The sequence below is a fragment of the Lynx canadensis genome, chromosome D2 (genome assembly GCF_007474595.2).
Source record: "Lynx canadensis isolate LIC74 chromosome D2, mLynCan4.pri.v2, whole genome shotgun sequence".
Taxonomy (NCBI): domain Eukaryota; kingdom Metazoa; phylum Chordata; class Mammalia; order Carnivora; family Felidae; genus Lynx; species Lynx canadensis.
Genome location: NC_044313.2, coordinates 75,816,165 through 75,840,071, shown reverse-complemented (window position 1 = coordinate 75,840,071; position 23,907 = coordinate 75,816,165). Strand labels below are relative to the sequence as shown.

The 23,907-nt window shown below is 39.0% G+C and overlaps 1 protein-coding gene across 6 annotated transcripts in view; it reads right to left on the bottom strand.

The window, feature by feature from the left end:
- RYR2 (ryanodine receptor 2) overlaps window positions 1–23,907 on the bottom strand; it is a 767,906-nt gene that overhangs the window by 194,582 nt on the left and 549,417 nt on the right. For all 6 annotated transcript variants that reach the window (XM_030335594.1, XM_030335595.1, XM_030335590.1 and 3 more), the window contains exons 42-51: window positions 21,698–21,812; window positions 20,199–20,331; window positions 19,891–19,994; window positions 15,284–15,419; window positions 14,297–14,483; window positions 12,045–12,150; window positions 9,479–9,599; window positions 4,197–4,366; window positions 2,503–2,723; window positions 1,102–1,192 (exon numbers count right to left, since the gene is read on the bottom strand). In XM_030335594.1, coding sequence (XP_030191454.1) covers window positions 1,102–1,192; window positions 2,503–2,723; window positions 4,197–4,366; window positions 9,479–9,599; window positions 12,045–12,150; window positions 14,297–14,483; window positions 15,284–15,419; window positions 19,891–19,994; window positions 20,199–20,331; window positions 21,698–21,812 — 1,384 coding nt within the window. The remainder of the gene's footprint in view (window positions 1–1,101; window positions 1,193–2,502; window positions 2,724–4,196; window positions 4,367–9,478; window positions 9,600–12,044; window positions 12,151–14,296; window positions 14,484–15,283; window positions 15,420–19,890; window positions 19,995–20,198; window positions 20,332–21,697; window positions 21,813–23,907) is intronic.

Here is a 23,907-nt window from a genome sequence, read left to right as displayed (position 1 = left end):
AATACACACACATACAATTTAGAAATCTCAAATGATGAAATATTGAGATCTAATGTGTTTGGATTAACTTGGAAATATCTATAAGGTAAAAGAGTTTATCACATAAAGTAATACTGTCTCTTTTTTCAGGTACCTTCCAGCTCATTTATATCAAGAAAATTTTGCATGGCAAAGGGTCTCTAGATGATAAAAACTGTAAAAATGGGATTTGGGGCAAGGATACAATTTATTTTACATAATTAATTAATTTATATAAAATTTATTAAACCAAAATCAGTTTTTCATGAAGAAAGATTGTATTTGCTAAATATCTAGGGATGGTCAGAGTAACAGCAGTTCAAAAATAGACGTATTAATATCTCAAACTTCTTTTTCCACCACTGTTACTGGGTGACCACAAGGAAAAACGATGCTTACCAGATGACAGTGCAGAGTGGTTCCCTATAAAACAGTCCATTACGTGACTATGACCTCCACCCATAGACCATGCTATTAGACGTACTAGGACACATCGAATATTCTAATGCTAAGTCTTGACTGAGATACTAGATGACAGAAAAACATTCCCAGGTCAGTAAGACACTATGAGACTAGATCATTCATGAACAGAATAATAAAGCTGGGCAGAGAAAGTGTCAGTGATTTTTCCATACTTGGTGACAAACTCTATATACAGAAGTTGTCTCTGAACTCTATGAAATTACACTTGGAAACTCTCGTGAAATTACCAACTTAGAAAATGTTTCAAAAGCCTGCTCTTTATCCCTTGAGCTTGCTAAGATTTTAGGCCACATCTACCACCATGTTTTCCAGACTTAATGATACCTTAGTGCATCGTTTCCTTGTTGCCCATCTTTTTTCCCAGTGATTTCTATTTCCATTCACCTAAAGGAAATCAATCTTGAAAATTCTATGATCTTTTATTACTTATTTTATTGTGATATACACATTTCTCAAATTTATATGTCCCTTTTCAAGAATTGGAAGAAAATTTCCTCGTCAAAAATCAAACATGGCGTTTCTAAGAGCTGTACATATTGTAAGAGGAGCCAAGTCAGAGGACTCAGTAATCAACTAACTACAAACATTTCCTATCCTTACCTTAAGAGGCATCTTCGCATGTTCATTTAATAATGGGACATCAAACACTAATCTTCGGAGCAAGTGCTGCATCATAGAAGGTCTCAATTGGCTGGTGGAACAAAGTTCATTTAAATAATGAAGGGAAATGTGTCTAAACTAAGTAAATAGTTCATCAGACTAAATTATATATGCCAAGAACCTCTCTTCAGATGGTGGTTAATTAGGTGCCCCAATCCAAAGATCAACAAAAGGCTACACAACTATATAAAAGGTTACATCCCAACTCATCTCTACTCCCTAGATCTGAAGAGCATTCCTTAGAGATGGCCCTCTTTTCTCCTCCTTCACTTTCCCACCATTCACAGTGGCAGACCCTAATGCTTCCTGAGACCCTTCCTCCAGAAATACTTCTTTCTCCACTCTACTGGGTGGGAATGGTCTTCAGTGACTGAATTAGAAGCAAAAAGAAGAAGAAGTATCCCAACAGGAGGGAGAAAAAAAAGGCTGAGACAAATTTTGCCAGAGGCGGAAGGGAACAAAAATCAACATACGGTGAACGTCTACTATGTGGGGTCATCCTGAATGTTTCACCTTGTTTAATATTTAGATAAACTCTATGAGGTAGGTATTTTGATTTCATTTTTACAGAATTTGAGGGTCAGGGGGGCTACAGACAGAACCTCCTAATTTTTCACCTCCTTCAGTCCCATCTGGCTTCTAAGCCATACATACACTTTACTGTGAGTGCAAACTTTTCTTCATCAGTGGACTGCCGAGCCACGTGCTTTCACCCGCTCTTGAAATCAGAAAGGAGCCATCACCCCAGCTAGGGGGCTTGAGAAATTGTCATGTTAGCTGTCAGAACTCCAACAGGAGAAGGTATGCCCTGGTTTTCACAGTAAGACATTTGAACACTTCCATTTACAGGAAGTGGTTTTCTAGGCTGGAGGAAATAAAGTCAGCCTTCATGATTGCCACACATAAGTAATGCTTTAATATTATACTATATTATTTTTTTATATATTTAAGAAGTCTCTTTTTTCTTTCCTCTTCTGGAAAAGGAGTTAAAATCATCACACATAGTCAAAAGGGGAGAATCTATTAATCTTACACTACGGTGGCCAGAGACTCCTCACACAGTCACCCTACCCACCAACATCCAGAATAGTAAAGTTGATCCAGCACTATAGCCAATGGCCAGATACCCTAGAGAGGCTTGGAGGAACACTCCAGAACTTGACGAGGAGCAAGGGTGCTCTGATAAGACTCAGACCTTGGGTACAGGCGACTACCTACAGTGAATTAATTTTTTGATACAGAAATTGTTTCCAAAGTTCATAACTATTTGTCAAGGGCCATACAGTAAATGCTCTTCCTTAAAGGAGAAGAAACTGGATTCAGAGTTGGCTTCCCACTTACCCACAAATAGAGAGCAAACAAACTTCTATGGAATCCCGCTGAGCTTTGGTAAGTGAGCAGCCCTTCGAAAGTCTGTACACAGTGTGCAGTAACGAGTCAATGAGAGAAGCGTGGTGTTCTGTGCCCGCAAAAAGAGGGGCACATCTTGTTAACAAAGGCAACACGGCTGTGCAAAGGTACCGATTGAGGGCCAGGGCCATGTCTGTGGCACTCAAAGCAGCCTAAAAAGAAATCGTGAGAGTAGAAAGTCATTTGTGTTTGGCAGTAGACAACTCTCAAAGGGATGAACATGTTGACATGTAATTTTATTATCTAGAAAATGACAAATACAGTGAAACCTGGGTTTGTGAGCATAATTCATTCTGGAAACATGCTTGTAATCCAAAGCACTCATATATCAAACCAAATTTCAAGACCCATTGGCTCAGTTGGGATCCTGTGACGTCTGGCGTCATGTGCGACTCGTATCAGAAGACATCGCTCACTGATCAAGTTAAAACTCATTAGAAATGTTTGCTCATCTTGCAGAACACTCATAGAACAAGTTACTTGCAATCCAAGGTGTTCCAGTATATGAAAAGGGAAGATGCATTCCTCAGTTATACCTTTAAATGTGGTCCATGTGATTTTTTTTTTTTACCACTAGTAACAATCAACTTTCAATTGCTCACAAATAGATAAAAATGAAGTGATGTCTATAGTGATCTCTACCTCCTCAAGAAGCCCAAGAGGCTCACATTCTATAATAAAATATCAATGGTGAGATGAGTGTGAGTTGAAGACACTAATGATATCCAAGAATGTGAGTACTTTACTAGGGGAGGAAAAAGAGAAAGAAGCTTATTCCCATAACAAATCTCGTGTTCAAAAGTCCTTCCATAATTCTACTTAATAACGTTTACAGTTTTGCTCCTGTCTGTCGGAATCGATAGTCAAAGGTTCATTGTCTTCTTGTGTTCTCGACTATCGTATTAGGTTCAGAATTACATGTGAACACCCCCAACAAAGAAAAAAGAAAATTCAGTGTATTTTTAGGAGTCTCCTCTCAAGACTTTCATGAAAAAGCTGTTGCCACCTCAAGATCTGGTTTTCTCTGGAATCAAAAAGACCCACTTAATTGAGAAAAGGAGGTATTATAACTATCGAAATGACATTTAGAGCTTCAGCTTACTCTACAATGCTTCAAACAGGAGAGTATTTACACCAGGAACGGCAGATTCTCAGTGTGGGCTACAGGAGGCACAGGGAATATTACAGCCTTGTTTATGTTTTAAATATTGTAATGATGATATATTATAATGATATTATATTATAATATAGTATCCTTGTAAGTATTATAAGGATGATACTGTTATTGGCACAACTCAACAGTGTCCATTAAACATTCTTAATACTGTAACTGCTTTCATCGAGAAGCATGATTGTTTCAGCCAACCTCCCAAATCAGGGTTACTATCTTCCGTGGTACCTGATCAGAATTCTTATCTTAATCCTGAGGTTGTAAGTGTTCTCCACTGTTCAATGAATTCCTTAGGATACAGTCTATTTTATGTTTACCCACTGCCTGCTTAAAAGTATAATTGGTACTCAATAGACATTTGGTGACAATAAATAAATGAATGAATACATCTATGGAGAATAAGCCAGAGGAGGACATGTCAGGAGTTGAGAATGTTCATCGTTAAAATCATTACCGTATCTAAAGAAGCAGCAGCCCGGAGATCAGGCAGAAAGCCAACCTCGAGAAGATGGAGAAGGAAATCTTGAACCTCAATGCCATAGACCCTGTCAAGGAACAAAACCATGGCTGCCTTGTGATCTGGGCAAAACCCCGCAGACATGTCAGGCTCCACCACATTCCCATCTAAAAGAGAGAAGGTAACATGTTGTTGTTAATGGACAGATTACAAATGGCTTCTCTCCAGCCTTCTCACATTCAGGTAAAATTATCAGTTGAATGTTTTTTTTGTCCTTCTACCCACAGGCAAGCGCTAGGAACTGGCCTAAGAATTACCACAGGGCAATGTAAATTCAAGGTCATTCGAAATGTGATTTGGGCATATCCATTTGTTAGCTGCGTATTTGATTCAGTACACAGCATTATGCTAGACAATGCAAAAGAAACAAAAAGGCATCCCAAATCTACATTGTGAAAACTAGTAAATACCATAAGAAGTTAAAGTGAAAAGTTTTCACTGTTTTCAAAAAATCAGTGTTTTCAAAAACACTAATAACACTCATGTATCCCTATGTGATAATCATGGTTCATTTACATATTTATGGCTTGGACAAAATGATGCAACTCTATGAATCAGTTGGACTGTCAAATGAAATACGTTTCATGAATCATAATAGCATTTAACAACACTTAAGACATATTTGAGAATCAGATTATTTTCTCTACTAATAGTCACTATTTTTTTTTTTAATTTTTTTTTTAATGTTTATTTGTTTTTAAGAGAGACAGAGACAGAATGTGAGTGGGTTAGGGGCAGAGAGAGAGGGAGACACAGAAGCAGAAGCAGACTCCAGGCTCTGAGCTGTCAGCACAGAGCCCAACGCGGGGCTCGAACTCACGAGCTGTGAGATCATGACCTGAGCCGAAGTCAGACACTCAACTGACTGAGCCATCCAGGCGCCCCTAATAGTCACTATTTGATGCTTGTATAGATCAGGGAATCTCATTAGAATTCCATAGATCCACACATTGGGAATCACAGAGATATGGAATTAGGGGATTATGTGCCAATTTAAAAAACTGGAGGACAGATCTGTTTCCTGTTTGGCCATGTGGTAATTATGCCAAATAACATCCTGCTACTGATAATACACTATGAGAATCTACAAAGACTATCACAGAATCATTAATATTGATACAATGTTGAAAAAAGAAGGATCCAGGGAAGAGGTTACATGACCACAATCATCCTGAAAAAATAAAGTCACAACTTGTTTGTTTTCATTCGTAATTAATGAATGGATTTCATATCTGAATCGTGACAATAAACAAGTAACAATGTTTCCAGGGACATTATATTAAAGGTTAATACCAAATAGCTTCCATTCCTTATTAAATGATAATAATACCCATATACCTACTACTTTCCTTCCTATCATTAAAATAATGGGAGTAACAGCTTGTTTGTGGTGTTAGGCGCTATGCCAGGAAAGTTACAGACACCATTCGATAACTATTTTCACAAGCACACTGTGAGGCTGGTATTCTTAGCTACATTTAACAGATGACCACTGACCTTTAAGGAAGTTAAATAACTTGCCCAGGGTTGTACACCTAGTAACTGGCAAAGTTAGATTTAAACCAAGGAAAATCAGCTTTCAAATCCAACCAAAACTGATTTAATCCTTAATGTTAAATCAGTATATTTTTTAATTAAAAATCCGTATGAAATTCCAGTCCAGTTTAATTCTCCTAAAAAATTGCATGATAGGGAATTCAAATTTATAAGATTCTATGTTTTTTTTTAAATTCTTTTAAAGTTTATTTATTTTTGAGAGAGAGACAGACAGAACATATGCAGGGGAGGGTCAGAGAGTGACAGGGAGACACAGAATCCGAAGCAGGCTCCAGGCTCTGAGGTGTCAGCACAGAGCCTGACACGGGGCTCAAACTCACGAACTGTGAGATCATGACCTGAGCTGAAGTCAGATGCTTAACCAATGGAGCCACCCAGGTGCCCTAAGATTCTAAGATTTTAATATACAGTCGTGACTAACGAAATGTTAAGCAACCTGATGATCCTAAAATAAGATCTGTGTTTTAAACACTCAACCAAGTAGACATTCATGTTAAGGAATGTTACAGCTACACATACCTGGGATTCAAGACTCATCGAGTCGCTACAGTTGCTGTTTCACTTTTACCATCTCCTCAAACACAGTGGAGACAATAAAGCTGACAGACTGCCTCCTGTCAAATTTCTGGCTTTTGAACTAGAAGAAGGAAAGCCATGTATACTGGCCTTACCTTGTGGTCCCTGCAATATTCATCTGCCTACAATTACAATTACTGCCTTAGATAGTCTGTCCAAATCTGCTGGGGCCAAGTGCTGCAGGGACTGAACATGAACTTTTTAAAATTTATTTATTTATTTTGAGGGGGGGGGGGGCGGAGAGAGTGTACCAGGAAGGGGAAGAAAGACAGAGAGAGAGAGAGAGAGAGAGAGAGAGAGAGAGAGAGAGAGAGAATCCCAAGCAGGCTCCATGCTGTCAGCACAGAGCCTGATGTGGGGCTCGATCTCACAAACCATGAATATCAACTTTTGAGACTGCGTGTTTGTCCCTCAAGTTTTCTGAAACCCTCCCTCTTTCATTATTATTCTGGGCCATGCTGTAGTTCTAAAAGATATATGATAAAAAATTTCTGAGAAAGGCCTCAGCCATCACTAAGGGAGGAAGAACTAATCATTAGAGGCAAACTTCACATCCTAAATATATAACATTCAGTAACAATTATTGTTGATAATGGGTGATGCTTAAATGGGCAACTGACTTGTCATGGAAACATACAGAAAAGTACAGCTAAAAGTTTAGCTTTTAAAGTTGACTTAAATGCGTACCACTCAAAATAAAAACATACAGTTTTCTGTATATATTTTCCATGAAAGGAAAGTGGTAATAAAAAAGTAGAAATTTAATAAAAACCAATGGATTCGGTTTTAAAAATTAACTTTCATCGTGATTGTGAGAGTTCACAAAAAAATCCTTTGAACCTCAAGGTACACAATATAGTGCATATTTATAAAGGAAAACACCACCAAATATCATTACAGCACAACTAAATAGAACAGGAAAGAAACCACCTCGAAAAATCTTGAAGGCTAATGGCAGATAACTGGAACAAAATGATATATACTTTGGGGGAATCCTGAATGAGACATCTGGATATGCTTAGGGGTTAGGTTCTTGGTTTTTCATGATAACTGATTTTATCTAAAAATGTAGCACTTCTCTCTTTCCTAATCTGTGTAACACTGGTATTATTATCTTTCTTCTGACAGCACCAATTTTATGCCTCAAAATATAGGGAAAAGAAAGGACAATGTACTTAAGTAAATGAATATGAGTTAGAAAGAAAAGTGGAAAGAAGGCAGGTGAGAACAGTCTGTATGTATACAAAAAAAAAAGAAGTTGCCTCAAGTGGAGAAGATGAAAAGCCACAGACAATTATTCAGTTCATGCTTTCTCGAAAATCACAATGAATATTCAACTCTTATGGCTGGAAGATCTGGGTTTATAAGCTGGGCACATATGAAACTACTTTCTCTTCATCAGAAGGCTGGCTAGGAGGGCAAGTCACATTCAGTTACACAGTGGTCCCTTCATTCTAGACTACACTTCCTTCTAAAATTAGAAGTTTATGTAAAAATGATATATGTAAGAATATCCAATAAAAAATTGAAAACTGAACAAAATTGAAACTGGAAAAAGGAAATCTAAGTATAATTTGGAATCTAATTTGTCCCTTAGTGGTCTTGAATAACTTTAAAAAAAAATGTTTATTTATTTATTTTGAGAGAGAGAGAGAAAGAGAACGAGCAGGGGAGGGGCAGAGAGATAGTAAGACGGAGAATCCCAAGCAGGCTCTGTGCTGTCGACAGAGAGCCCAATGTGGGGCTTGAACTCACAAACGGTGAGATCACGACCTGTGATGAAATCAAGAGTTGGATGCTTAAACAACTGAGCCACCCAAGAGCTCCAAATCTTCAATAACTCTTAAATCTTTTTCTCCATGGTAGGCAGAGTGAACCACCAACAGGGAATTGGCCTCGGGCCGACACCATGTGCTATTTCTGCTGTGGTTTGGGGGCACTGCAGGGGATCGGTGTGTGTGTAAACCACCCAAACTGTGAGGCATCTGTGCTTCATCCAGCAATGCCTGAGCCCTCCCTCTTCCCCAACCCAATCTGGCCCCAGGGGAGGGGCCACAGCTGTTGGACAAAGGTTTATGTACAGAGTAGGTTATACCTTTATTTTCCATGCTTTTGGGTTAATATTAAAAACTAATCACAAGCAGTTGCTAAACCAAAATGACATACTGTAGAACGGCAATAAACATTTCATCAAAATGGTAAAAAAAATTCTTTTTTAATTCTCTCCTTTGTCTTGATAAGAGCACTTCTTTCAACACACTGGGAATTTGTAAATGTCTAAGTCAGAAGCTATGGTCATTTCTGGGGAAAAAAAATATTATAAGGAAATGACAATGAAAACTATCCAAAAGAGTGAAGAAAGGAAATGCAGGCAAGAAAGACAGAGAAGAATGAGGGCCAAAAAAACCAAAAACAAACAAACAAACAAAAAAACAAACAAACAAAAAAACAAAAACCAGTGGAAAGAAATTAGATAAGACGGTTGAGGTACATATTTGCTCTTCTCTGGAAACTGTCTGAAATGTCATATACAAAAATCTCATGGAAAACACCCGTTTAAAAACAATGAGGCTGGAAAATACTTTACAAAATAGTAACATCTTTTTCATTTATATACGTGTGTTTGTAAATGTCTGTGTAGAAGAATATGGCAATAGAGCTTTTCTTAATTCAACAAAAAAGATGTACTTTATAGCTTTTCCCTTTTTAACTTTTTTAATGTTTATTTATTAATTTTGACAGGGAGAGAGAGCGGGGAAGAGGCAGAGAGAGGGAGGGAGAGAGAGGGAGAGAGAGAATCCCAAGCAGGCTCCGTGCTGCCAGCGCAGAACCCGATGCAGGGCTCTATCCCATAAACCGTGAGATCACGACCTCAGCCGAAATCAAGAGTCAGACGCCGAACCAACTAAGCCAATCAGGTGCCCCAAGTTTTTTTACTTTTCTTGGGGAAACGTAAACCCAGTAACTATGCTGCATGGCAGTGGGACCGGGGGCGAGGTGTTGGGGGGAATGTCGAGTGCTGATGGTAGCATTTAAAACATCATGTCCTCCAATGCCCCACTGAATTACAAAGAAGCTGGCCTTACCTTTGGCTATTGTTGGCATCTGAAAAGCAATGCTGATTACTCCCACCAAATCTCCCAGTGGAATTAGGGATCTCAGAATTGACCGGATTCTGATGGCTTCCCCCTTACCAGCATGAATCAACTACATGAAGGAAAACGAAGGAACATTAGAACAACTTCGTGAAATCAGTGTTACAATTCCATCCAGAAAATCTGAAGAATGGGTCTCCCCATCTAAAATAATTTTCTGCTAATTAATTATACGTATAAACTTAGACCTCTCACCGAATTTGTTATTTTAGGCTTAGAGACAGATATTTACTCGTCCACACAGTAGTGCTGACATCAGCATACGCCAAATCATGTACTACAGCATAGGCCCACTGGTTTAACCATCAAAACAGTAGTTTTTATCCTCTGCAGGGTGCTAAAATACATTGAAAATCTGATAAGGCTACGAAGGCTTACCTCGCAAAATTATATATAAATACCTATCGTAACATGAACAATAAATACAATGAAATAATTATTTTCGGACCCAGAACACATAGTAATATTTATGATTGATTTAGCCTCTTTCTTGCTTTGGGATGAAAATGTAATTGTATCCTTATCCATATTCCATACTGATTTCTCCCAAGGAAGGGTTTAGGATGTAGTGGGGGAAACGTGAATATGAATCATAACAGGTTTTTGAGGCTGTCACTGGCTAATGGACGACCTGTAAAGACTGGATGCGATATGTCAAGAACCTCAGCAAGGCTCTGGAACAGACCACGGGCTTTCGGAGTGGGGGATGGGGGGGGGCACCTGTTTCCTTCCCCACAAGGTGAGAAACACAAGTACAATCTCTGTCACATAGGAGGTCTTCAACCAATCGATACAGAAGATGAATAAATTTCGGAAGTGCCAACTTTAGCGCCTTACTGAGTCACTTGGTTTTTTTCCTCCTAGTTTAATAGAGCCCAAAATTTCCATTTATTGGCATAAGTTCTTGGTTCCTTTGATCTTTCATGTCAACTGAGAAAAGAACAGATACTGGGAGCATGAAGTTTTTTGTATGCAGTCACCTCCAGCATACAAACAGGCTCCAAGTCCTTCTAACATTCTGACATTTCTCCACGCTGGGATTCCTCTCTGTTCACAACGAAAAGTTATGTCAAGAAAACATGAAAGTTTTTTTTTTTTTTCTTTTAAAGGCTTTCTCTGATTCTATTTTTCTTAATGTTTATTTTCAAGAGAGACAGAGTGTGAGGGTGGGGGTTACGGGCAGAGAGAGAGAGAGGGAGACACAGGATCCGAAGCAGACTCCAGACTCTGAGCTCTCAGTAGAGAGCCAGATGCAGGACTTGAACTCAGGAACTGCAAGATCATGACCTGAGCCAAAGTTGGATGCTGAACCGACTGAGTCGCCCAAGTGCCCCAAGAAAACACGAAGGTTTTAACCTACAGCCATGAGAGAAAGAGACCAAAACAAAAACCAAAAAACCAAAAAAACAAAAAAAAAAAAAAAAAAAAAAAAAAGAAAAAGAAAAAAGAAGTAGAGAAAAAGAAAACACAACACGAAAACAAACGCACAAACCCCCACAGATCCTAAGCATACGTAGAAAGATGTGATCTGTAAGCAACAGTCCCATGGGCTTTTCAGTTTAGACGTGTATCTGCCATATGCCCCAGCACGGTTCACTGTGTTTCGATCTCTGTGGTCTTTCCCATTCCCAGGCCATGAAGCTAATTTTATGAGCCTTTAAAAGCTAGCACTTTTAAAATGAATACGACAGAATAAAACAAAGCCGGTTAGGGTAAAATAAAGTACAAAACATCGGAATGTATTACGGAGTAAAAGTACGATTCCAGGAGACTTCTAATTTCTTCTCTGTCAGAACATTTTAGAAAACACCAATCCATAGAGCCTGAATAGCTGTTTCCATCTCTGTAACCACCCGCACTCCCACTTTCCCCTAAACCAGTGCCGGGCATATGGCAGCTCCCTCAGAGACGAGATACTGCGCACCAAGAAAATGACTCTTGTCGGGAGCTGTTGCTCTCTCTCTCTCTGCATGCACTAAATTAGCAGAGGAAATTTATAGGAAAAATGTATTATTTTCTTCTTAAAGTACAGGGAGGCTGAATGCGTTTGAGAGATTTAGATGTAACTGGCTATTCCACTAATGACTTGTACTGAAATCTCATTACTAATTTTACAACCAAGGCATTTCCAACTAAATAAACACTTGTTCAGCTATTAGGCGGCTGCTATTATTTTTAATGGAGCGTGGAGATTATTGGTTTTGGATGCTGTTATGATGTTTGCCGGCTATGGATTGTTTTCTGTTTTTATTTATTTATTTTGGGAGAGACAGAGACAAGCGTGAGTGGGGAAGGGAGAGAGAGAGAATCCCAAGCAGGCTCCCTGCTTCCAGCACAGAGCCCAACGCAGGGCTCGAAATCATGAACCGTGAGATCATGACCTGAGTCAAAACCAAGAGTCAGACACTTGACCGACTGAGCCACCCAGGTGGCCCTGTGGATTCTTCACATAGACGGATAAGCCAGGATCTCTGTTCTTGGGCCCCAAAGCACTTACATGCATTTCAGGAGCACAGCGTCCTAAGAGGTCAATCAAAGCTGCATAAAACGTCATGATGGCATTCCCCATGTGGATAGTGTCATCCTCCTCCTCTTCTGTCTCACTTTTGTAGATTGTTCAAAAGAAACAGAAAGCAAAGGAAACATGATGATAAAATGACACTTCACGTTTATTACATACTTCTTGGAGAAAAGGGATCCCCAAGGTAATTCATTCTGCCTCTTCTGCTACTTTTCATGTATGTGATTAATTTGTAGCTTGACATTTTTAAAGGGAAGTAACAATGAGTTAAAGACCAGACACCAAGAATACATTTGTGGGAACTTTAATATTGAGAATCCCTCAAATGAAAAAAAGAATTGCTAATTTGATGGAATCTGCTTATTTCTAGAGGCAGACAACCTTTGTTTTAACAAAGAAAATAACTAATGGAAAGACTTGGTAAGTTTAAACTTACTTTTTTTTTAAGTTTGTTTATTTATTTATTTATTTATTTATTTATTTATTTACAGAGAGAGAGAGAGCGCGCGCGCATACAAGCAGGGGAGGGGCAGAAAGAGAAGGAGAGTGAGAAAGAATCCCAAACAGGCTCTGCACTGTCCTCACAGAGTCCAATATGGGGCCCAAACTCACAAACTGTGACATCATGAGCTGTGAGATCTAAGCTGAAAGCAAGAGTGGGAAGCTTAATGGACTGAGCCAGCCAGGTGCCCCTGTTTAGAAGACTTTTATAAATAGCTTACATCTACAAAAAAGGTGACAAAGATCTGTCCTATAAGATAGCAAATGTAAGGCACCTAGGACAGTGCTCGGCTCAGAGAAAGTACTTAGAAATGTGTTATCTTTCACTTACTATCTCTTTACCATGTACTCTACCCCACCCAGCCACTCCCAAATAATCCAACATGTCTCCCTCCCCATCTCTGTGAGAAAAACAAAGGCTTCATTATCTTGCTAATGAGGGACCAATCTAGATGGCCTTGGAAGATCACATCATTCACCCCTCCCTTGGTAGGTGGCTCAGCTGGACCTAGCAGTCTGCAGGGTGACAGCAAGGCCTTGTTGACCACATCCTCTTGGCATGCAATGCTGCTCCCAGGGTGCTGTGTGCACACTCACTGGTGTGGTCCTGGGCCAGAGATCTCTTGATATATTTTCCACTACTTAGAGAAACTGAGGGCCACCTAGCTCCTCTGTGGCTAATTGATAAACATGTAACATGATCTCGGAAGACTCCCAGTCTGAAACCACCTTGGACTTGACATGGACATCTAGGCCTAGTCAGTGTATACAAGAATGAGGGTCTGCAGGACTACTCTGCTTGGAAATTTGCCTCCAGTAAGCCCTACATTCTATCTTTTCCAGGGGGGTCAGTAGCATGGGAGTAGGATCTGTTAGCAGGACACTCACCGCCACAGATAAAAACTGTGAAGCAACATGCCTGGGTTGACTCATGTCCGTTGCTGGAATCAAGTATTAATAAGGTCTACTATGTAGAAATGTAAGGTAGCTACTGCCTCCCATATCAGCCATTGTACTTAATCAAGCATTTTGCTCCTCAGAATGACAACGCCCCCTTTTCTGGGCTTTACCACTATGCCAGTTAAGTCCCCCATTCTCTTGCTAAAGGTCTTAATTTCTTACTATTATCTTGAAAACTTATTCCAGCTAGCTTCCCACTAAACCCTACTACAATTTCAGAATCTTGTCTGCCATGGTTTGTAATGACTTGCTTTGCCATACCACCCTACCCCCCCCCGGGAAAAAATTCACAAAATACATCTCCTCCAAACAACCTAAACTTCTCCCTGCTACATTCACCCCATCTTCCTTATTTTCTCTTTATTCAAGCTATTCCCACAGCAAATTCCATCCATTCTTCTTTTTTCATTAATTTTTTTTAAATGTTTATTTTTGAGAGAGAACAAGTGTGGGTGGGGGAGGGGCAGAGAGAGGGAGGCAGAATGCAAAGCAGGCTCGAGGCTCTGAGCTGTCAGCACCGAGCCTGATGCAGGGCTCGAAGTCACAAACTCTGAGATCATGACCTGAGCCAAAGTTGGATGCTTAACCGATGGAGCCACCCAGGCGCCCTGCATCCGTTCTTCCAAGTCTACCACACTGGATTTTCAAGGGCAGAAATCATGGGTACCAGAGGATTCTATTGCAATTGACAGAATGCAAATCATATTTTGTAAAATTTCAAGACAAGGAGTATAATTTGCTCCTAAGAGTATATATACTAGACCTACAGTGTTTTACTGGGTCCGCTAGTTGGTGAGGGACCATCTCGAGAGGGATCCTCGGCTATTTTTATGGCTTCTTCCATTGCTGCAAGAAGACCGTTCCCACCTTCCCCTCTCAAAGCAGGACCGAAACACTCGGGTCTCCGGATGAGCAACCTCACCACAACATTAGCATTCTCTTCCACGCTCTCCCCTGAAATCAAACGAGGAACAAGAGCAAACAGACATTGGTCATATGGACACTCTGAGCCAATAGATGTTATATTAGTTCATTTAGATTTAAAGAAAAATCACTAAAACCAAAGGACATAGTCACTAATAAAGCTAGAATTCGACCTAAATCACTAGTTTTATGTACACAAGACTCAGAAAGCTTCTTGTACTTAAAATTTGGAAAGTAAAAAGCATTACAGATGCATAGTTTTTTCACCCTTGTTAATTCATTATACGAAACGAAGCCATAAGCCTACCTATTAATTAGGACCCAATTATTTTTTATTTATTTATTTATTTTTTTAATTTTTTTTTCAACGTTTATTTATTTTTGGGACAGAGAGAGACAGAGCATGAACAGGGGAGGGGCAGAGAGAGAGGGAGACACAGAATCGGAAACAGGCTCCAGGCTCTGAGCCATCAGCCCAGAGCCCGAGCGGGGCTCGAACTCACGGACCGCGAGATCGTGACCTGGCTGAAGTCGGACGCTTAACCGACTGCGCCACCCAGGCGCCCCTAGGACCCAATTATTAAAATTTACAAGAACTTGTAACTGCCTAAAAATGTTAGTTTAATAATAAAAGCATCGCATTCAAAAAAAATATTAGAAATTAAATTATTACTGCGAACAAACTACTGATTATAAAATATTTTACTAACTTTTTCTTTACTAATATTTGCTTCTTAGATGAAAATGCTAGGATATATTATTATTTTATGCATCTATTTTTATGCAGTTTTAATCATGACCAAAAAAAGACCCAAAGCAATTAGTCTTACCATTACAGAAGACAGCAAATCGGAGAAAGTCAAGGTATCTCTCTCCTTCAACTGGATTCCACCCAATATCTGGGTAACCCTTAGATACCAGCATCGGGCAACTCTGCAGTCCACAACCAGCCAAATATCGAACTACCTACAAACAGTGATAAGCAAATGTGTTATCCTGTGGGTCGGAAGTCATTAGATGCTAATACGATACATAATAAATGATATTCTCAAAGGACAGTTTTTTTTTTTTAATTTTTTTTTTTCAACGTTTATTTATTTTTGGGACAGAGAGAGACAGAGCATGAACGGGGGAGGCGCAGAGAGAGAGGGAGACACAGAATCGGAAGCAGGCTCCAGGCTCTGAGCCATCAGCCCAGAGCCCGACACGGGGCTCGAACTCACGGACCGCGAGATCGTGACCTGGCTGAAGTCGGACGCTTAACCGACTGCGCCACCCAGGCGCCCCTCAAAGGACAGTTTAAAACAAATGTGGTTTTGGGGTGCCTGGGTGGCTCAGTCGGTTAAGCATCTGACTTCAGTTCAGGTCATGATCTCACGGTTCATGGGTTCCAGCTGTGCATTGGGCTCTGTGCTGACAGCTCAGAGCCTGGAGCCTGTTTCAGATTCTGTGTCTCCCTCTCTCTGTGCCTCCCCTGCTGGTGCTCTGTTTCTCTCTCTCTCTCTCAAAAGAGAATAAAACAGTTAAAAAAAAAAAGAATGTGGTTTTGCAAGTTTTTGTTTTTTTAAATGTTAATTTATTTTGGGGGAGGAGGGGCAGAGAGAGGAGAGAGAATCCCAAGAAGGCTCCGAGCGGCCAGTGCAGAGCCCAACTTGGTGTTTGATCTCATGAACTGTGACCTAATGACCTAAGCCGAAATCAAGAGTAGGCAGTTTAACCGAGTGACCACCCAGGTGTCCCTGCAAGTTGTTTTTAACCTCATGACAACACGTGAACTCTCTTTGGCAAAACCTTAGAATTAAGAAATACTTATAAATCATAACAAAGTGCTATCATCATAAAAATATTTATAAATCAACTCTATGAAAGAAAATGTTCCTAAGTTTCACATCATTTAATTTGAGACTTTTATCTATAAACATATTTGTGCCACCTGGCTGGCTCGGTCGGTAAACCATGCAACTCCTGATCTCGCAGTTGTGAGATAAGCCCCACATTGGATGTAGAACTTATGTTTAAAAAATTTTGTGTGCATATATATATGTGTGTATATATATATATATATATATATACACACACACATTTACAGTATATATCATATATGTATTATACATTATATATAAATCACATATATATACATATATATATATATTATGATATATTTGATAAACTTTAAAAATGTCTAAAGACCCCTCACCCAGTATAAAACCTGAATCCATCAGAGATACTGAAAGACCCATCTGAGATACAGTGATATTTAGAAAAGTGAATTCACTTTCAACATGGTATTATCAATTTAAGTTTGTATTCAAATACCTTGGGTTCAAATCTTTTCTGCATTATTTACTGGATCCTTCTGAGCCATGGTTTCACTCTCTATAAAATCTGAGCAAGTATTACCTACCTTTCAGTATTACTGATTTTAACACATTGAATTGTCTGCTTATCGTTGCCTTTTAAATTACGGTTTTAAGTGAATGTTGATCCTCGGCAAATTTCATAACTGGTCCAGTTTTAAAAGAAATCCCTATGGTATTATCAATGGCAGTAGACTGCCAGTCAAGCAACTTATCAAATTAGCCCAGATCAAGTTAAATCGGCTTGAAAAAGAAATAAACAATCTAGCTAAAAATATTTTGTACCAAATTTAAGTATAATTTATGTACAACGAACTCATCTGTTTATAAGTTCAGTGATCTTTGAGAGATCGATGCATCGGTAAAAACACAGCACAGTCAAGATGCAGAACACTTCTATCACAGGGAGCCTGTGGGGCTCAGTTGGTTGAGCATCCAACTCTTGATCTCAGCTCAGCTCATGATTTCGCAGTTTGTGAGTTCGAGCCCTATGTTGGGCTCTGTGCTGAGAGCATGGAACCCGCTTGGGATTCTGTCTCTCCCTCCCTCTGCCTCTCCCGCTTTCTTTCTCAAAATAAATAAATAAACTTAAGAAAAAAATAGAACATTTCCATCACTCTTCAGGACCCATCCATCCCTCCCTGCATGTGGATGCCTTGACAATCTGCTTGGTGTCACTACAAATTAACTGGTCTATTCTAGAACATGCAACCCATGTATAAAGATATAATGTACATGCATGTGTGTATATATATATATATATACGTATATATAGTATGTAAATGTATAAATGCATATAAGTATATAATTGTATATATATGTATATAAAGATATGTATGTCTTTATGTATGTTCTGTGCCTGGCTTATTTCACTCAGAATAATGATTTTTAGAGTCATTTACATTGCAACACATGTCAAGCCTTCATTCCTTCCCTTTGCTTCATAACAGCCTTCCACCGCATATGGAAACAGTCTGTGTTTCCTTATCCATTCATCACCTGATGGACATGGTCTCTGGTTTTTGGCTAAGATGAACAATGTTGTCAGCAATGTCCACACCTTTGTGTGGACATACATTCCTATTTCTAATGAGCAAGTGCCTATGAGTGAGAGGGCTAGGTGTGCGTTTAGGACAGGGATACATTTAATTTGTGAAGAAACTGCCAACCTGCTTTCCAAACTGACTCCACCATTGTTCATCTCAACAGCAACAGGTAAGAGTTCCAGGTGCTCTGTATCTTCCACAACATTTGGTATGGTCAACTTTTTAAATAGTAGCCAATTTAATTCGTGTGTAGATAAAAAGATTTTAGGGACGCCTGGGTGGCTCAGTCGAATAAGCATCCAACTTCAGCTCAGGTCATGAGCTCACAGTTCATGGGTTCGAGCCCCATGTCGGGTTCTGTGCTGACAGCTTAGAGCCTGAAGCCTGCTTCCGATTCTGTGTCTCCCTCTCTCTGCCCCTCCCCCGCTTGTCCTCTATCTCTCAAAAATAAATAACATTAAAAAATATTTTTTTAAAAATAAAAGAAAACAAAAAATGAGAGAGCGTGCGCGACTCACTGACCTTATTGCTATGGTAAGGAGTTGGTTTCTAAAAATATGCAAACATACAGATTTTAGTAAAATATATTTGCTTTAAAATATGATTTTAGACTATAAATATTAAACTGTATTTACAGAAATATAAATAATATGAAAATGTGTATTCATCTCTATAATATACAAATATGTTTTTTTTTAATTTTTTTTTTTTTCGTTTATTTATTTTTGGGACAGAGAGAGACAGAGCACAAACAGGGGAGGGGCAGAGAGAGAGGGAGACACAGAATCAGAAACAGGCTCCAGGCTCCGAGCCATCAGCCCAGAGCCTGACGCGGGGCTCGAACTCACGGACCGCGAGATCGTGACCTGGCTGAAGTCGGACGCTTAACCGACTGAGCCACCCAGGCGCCCCACAAATATGTTTTTGTTGTGTGGTTTTTGTTTTCCTTTGGAGAGAGAGAGTGAGCAGGGGAGAAGGGCAGAGGGAGAGAGAGAGAATGTTAAGCAGTTTCCACGCTCAGTGTGGAGTCTGACGTGGGGCTCGATCCCAGGACCCTGGGATCACTGACCTGAGCTGAAATCAAGAGTTGGATGCTCAACTGACCGAGCCACCCAGGTGCCCCTACAAATGTGTTTTTTTTCAACTGTTGAATAGAAAGCAGCAAAGACAAGAAAGGAGACAGAGAAGAGGTTTCAATCTTAAATGGCATGAGCATGAAGGGCTAGACTAAAAGGTGACTTGGAGTGAGTGGAAGGGTGTCAGGAAAAGAGCCAGGAAGACATAAGGCAGAAGAATACTGCAGATGGAGGGAGCAGTGAGCACAGGGTCCCTGAGGCAGGGACGCAATCGGCGTGGCTGGAGCAAACAGAAAAGATGAGGAGAATTGCAGGAAATGAGATAAGACGTATATGTGAAATCAGATGGGTCAGAAGCTATCACAATGCCTTTACTTGAAGCGAGGCAGGAAGTCTCTGGAAGAATTGTAGACAGGATTAATAAGATCCTTTCAGGAGGCTCACTCTGGCTGCTAAACAGGGGAGCAAGGGAGGGACCGGGGAGACTACTTAGAGTGCAATCACAACAACAACACTGGGGGGGGGGGGGCTTATCTATGTTCTGGCAAACGTGTATGGGGTTTCAAGTGCTTGGTTACAGTGCAAGGTCTTAATATGTCATGGATGCCTTGCCCTGGAATATAGGTCTATAGGATACGAAATGTACTTTGGGATGTTAAAACAACCTTGGAAGAAATTGAAACTGTATGACTAAAACAAAAGTAACAACAGATACTTTTTGTTCATTCCCTTTCCAGAGAAAAATGCATGTGATCAGAGGAAACACTTTATCTCAAGTTTCTTGTTCTTTGTAATTTACAATTATATGCTATAGGTAATATATGTAACATGTTTATAGCACGCAATAGATGTGACTGTATCAATGTAACTATTACTCCATTACAGTTATATTTAAATAAACTTGAGAAAAAACTACAAACAAGCATCACACACACACAGGGGTGTGGATGTTGCTTACCTTTTCCAAATCTGGCTCACGCAGAGCTAAGGCCAGTTCATTATTATCCATCACTGATGCGGCTGCCACGTCCAGTGGTGTTGAACCTCTCATTGCTGGTGAGGCTGTTAATTCAAACAACATTGAGACAAAACCTAGATTGTGCGGCAACCGTGAAGGCTATATAAAAACATACTTTCCCTCAAAATTTCATTTCTAAATACAACACATACTGCACTAATCTAAAATTAATTTCCATTAAAGTTTAACTTAACTGTAACATATTCGTTTTATCTTAAAGATGATATAAAAGCCACGAATTTACTTACCAAGACCAACACTGCTGTTCTCCAATAAATAGCTGAGATGGTCAAACATAGCTTTTTGATTCTGCCGACTTATACGACAGAAGTAACAAAGAAAACGGCAACAGTTGGCCACCATCTTGGGAAAAGTGATTTCCTACATAAAGAGCATTTAGTTAGCGGTGAGAGCCAATGGTCTTCAGAAAACTGAGTTCAGAAGCTGAGATCCAATCACACTGTCATTCCAGGGGTGCCCATGGGTGCCAAGCCTTCGAGACTGAAGACCATCATTTGTCTCGACTTTAACTCACCTAGTCTTTGAGCCATTGAAGAACAAGCCCAGCACTAATTTATAACCCTCATTATCATCAATGAATTGATCTGGAACTAATCTACAGCCCTAAATCTACAGGCAGCACAAACCTAGTTAGCATTTAGGCAGACTCAGTTGTGAATCCTGACTACCCGTTAGCTGTGCTTCCTCGGGATGATATTCCGTCTCAATGATTCAGTTCTGTAACACTGGATTAAAATGAATGATAATACTTACTTGAGGTAAGATAGGGAAAGTTCAATGAGACCACTTGTGAAAAGTTCCACTACCTGGAACCACAGAAGGGCGTTCTTACCATAGGTGTTATTGTTGTTGTTTTTAAGTTTCCAGGATTCACACCTTCCCTGATTTGCCTGACTTGTCACTGTGACGAGCCCCTTGACCAGAAGGTCTACATGCTAGATCCCATCAAATACATCTCCCCTGAGGGCCAAATCTTGTTCTAATATACCCCAGATGAATCCCTTGAGTCCCTCCCTAACAGAATACTTCATAAATATCTTTGTAAGTCTGTCTAACTGAACATGAGAAATATGGACTCCTTTCCATATTTTGAAGAATATATCTTAACATTTCCCAAAATACTGAAATATATTTTGCAAATCATAGGTCATAAAATTATACTGATTCACATGAAGTTGCCTGTTTTATTACTCTTGTTCATTTGGTTTTAAAGAACTTTATTTTAATTTTGAATCACTTAAAAAATTAACTTTATAGTCTTAAAACAAATACTCCAGAGCACCATCTTCAAAACTTGGCCTGGATCAGGAATTTAGTGGAACTGTTGTCTAAATCAAGGGGAATGTCTGGGTCTGAAGAACATGTTTTGTATTTTGGACTTTTTATGTAATGGACATTAATTTATAATTCAGAATTTCGAAAAGTTAGCATAGTATCAACGTTTAAAGTTTCTAAATAACCACTACATGGGAATAGTTTAGGACACAGAAAATTACACGGTATAAGATAGAAACTGTTGCCAATATCAAAGGAAAAAAATAACTAGCATATTCAATTCTCAATCTATAAGGTTTTATTATGTTGTTTTTTTTTTTTTTTTTCGAAAGCTATTCTTTAAAAAACAGTCCTCCTAAGAAGATTTAAGAAATCCTCATTAAGAATATGTAATGGATGCCCTCGGGAGTCATATTTCTTCGCATCTTAAGAATCAAAGGTTTTCCTTTACCTTGGACTCTCCACCTCCAAGGACATTCACCATGACCTCCATCACCGTCTCGTGCATCCCAAGTGCCCTCATGAGATTAGGGTGCTGGTAAAATACTTTATTATTCATGATATCCCTAGAAAGGACAATATAGGTAGGGGGAGGGGAGCACAAAGGTCAGAGAAAAATTTAAATGACAATTTATCTGAGGTCCTGATAAATCTTTTGGAAATAATTCCTGGCATAACAAAAAAGTAAGCACAATCATGATTAAAGTTAATAAAAGCAAAAGCTAATAAGCATAATTAATTGAGTTTTCCTCAAAAAATAATGATAGCCTCTCAAAAATAGTATACAAATTATCTATTTTTTTTTTCCATTACAAGAAAGGTACTAAATATGTAAACATTCATCTATATGAAATATACTTTTGGACACTTATTCCTAATTTTATATATATCCAAACATCTGTTCAACCTTCTTTAGTATAGAAATATGAGTCACTGTTATACCATGTTTCTATGAAAATTCCCATATAAATTATTGATATAAAAACATCTATGCTTTTCATGTAGGTTATTTTTCACACTATATTCAATATGTGTATGTTTAATAACATTTTGTGTTATCATTCCAGAGAAATGCTTTTTTAAAGGAAACATATTCTCAAAGAGAAACTGAATACACATCAAGGCCAGGTTCAACTAATCTAAATCCAGCAAATTAAAATGGACATTCAATTTGAAAAAAAAAAAAAAAGCAGCAGATGATATCCAAAATGTTTCCCATTATTACTATTCCATTACATATTTTTATAATATGTATGTAAAGGCATTCTTAAGGATATTAATGTTTAGTAGTCATTGAAAATAAAGAACTCTTGATTTTTATTTGAACGTAAATTAAATCAATATGATTTTTTTCTACAAAACACTCCTGTCATGGATGTAACAAGAAAATTATATTGCACAGCCTGCAGGGAAACAAACTTTCCCTTCATATCTGATCTCCTTTGACTCACGCACCTCTTGATTTAGTCATATGCTAACTTATAGGTACTCCAGGCATATCAAGACAATGAAATAGTATGAATCTTGTATAATGATTTTCTTTTGCTTTTTTTTTTTTTTTTTTTAGTTTTAGTTTTTCACTTTTGTTTTTTAATGTTTATTTTGAGAGAGATAGAGAGCAAGCGAGACAGGGGTAGAGAGAGAGGGAGAGAATCCCAAGCAGGCTCTGTGCTGACAGCACAGAGCCTGATGTGGGGCTTGAACCCACGAACCGTGAGATTGCAACCTGAGCCAAAATCAGGAGTTTGACACTTAACCAACTGAACCACTCAAGTGCTCCTAGTTTTTCACTCTTAGTTGGGTTTAGTTGATCTTCAATAACAAGAGTCTTTAGATAGCACAACTCACAAAAATGACGTGGGGGCCAAAGACTAAAGGTCAGATCTATTCTGTGCAAGAACAAATGGGGTAAAGAAAGGACTCCTTTTCCTTCATGGAAGACAGCAACACATGTAGCAGGAGAACCTTCCATTTTCAAACCACACTTGTAATCACAGGATGTGTTCTTTCATTAATTGAGATCGTTTTGCATGACCGAACTTTGGAAAATATTTAATTGAAAACTCTTGTTTGCCTTTAGTTCCAAGTAAATTGAGTGGATTTATAATTCTACCACTCAGTAGGCAGGTTGTCACTCATTAAACGTGTCCCTTGAGAAGTATGTCTCATACCACAAAGACGTAACTTTTTGTTTCAGAAATATTTTGTTTTATCACTACTGATTTATGTGTTAACAGCATATATTATCACTATATGTTCATTTGACAAGAAAGAGTTCATTTCCTAGAAGGCTTCCTTTCTCATTTGGTTAAGTAAGATCATTTATGTGCAAGGCCCTTTTGGGTTAGATATAAGTATTAGTATTCAAAACAAGATTCAGGGGCACCTGGGTGTCTCAGTCAGTTGAGCGTCCAACTCTTGATTTCAGCTCAGGTCATGATCTCACGGTTGTGAGACTGAGCCCCATGTTGGGCTCTGTGCTGAGCTGGGAGCCTGCTTGGGATTCTGTCTCCCCCTCTCAGCCCCTCCCTTTCACACGTTGTCTCTCTCTTTCGCTCTCAAAATAAATAAATAAACGTTCAAAAAATAAGATTCATGTTCATATGATTACAAAGACCATCGAATTTGCTTTCGTTGTTTCGGTTTTTCTGTTCTCCTTCT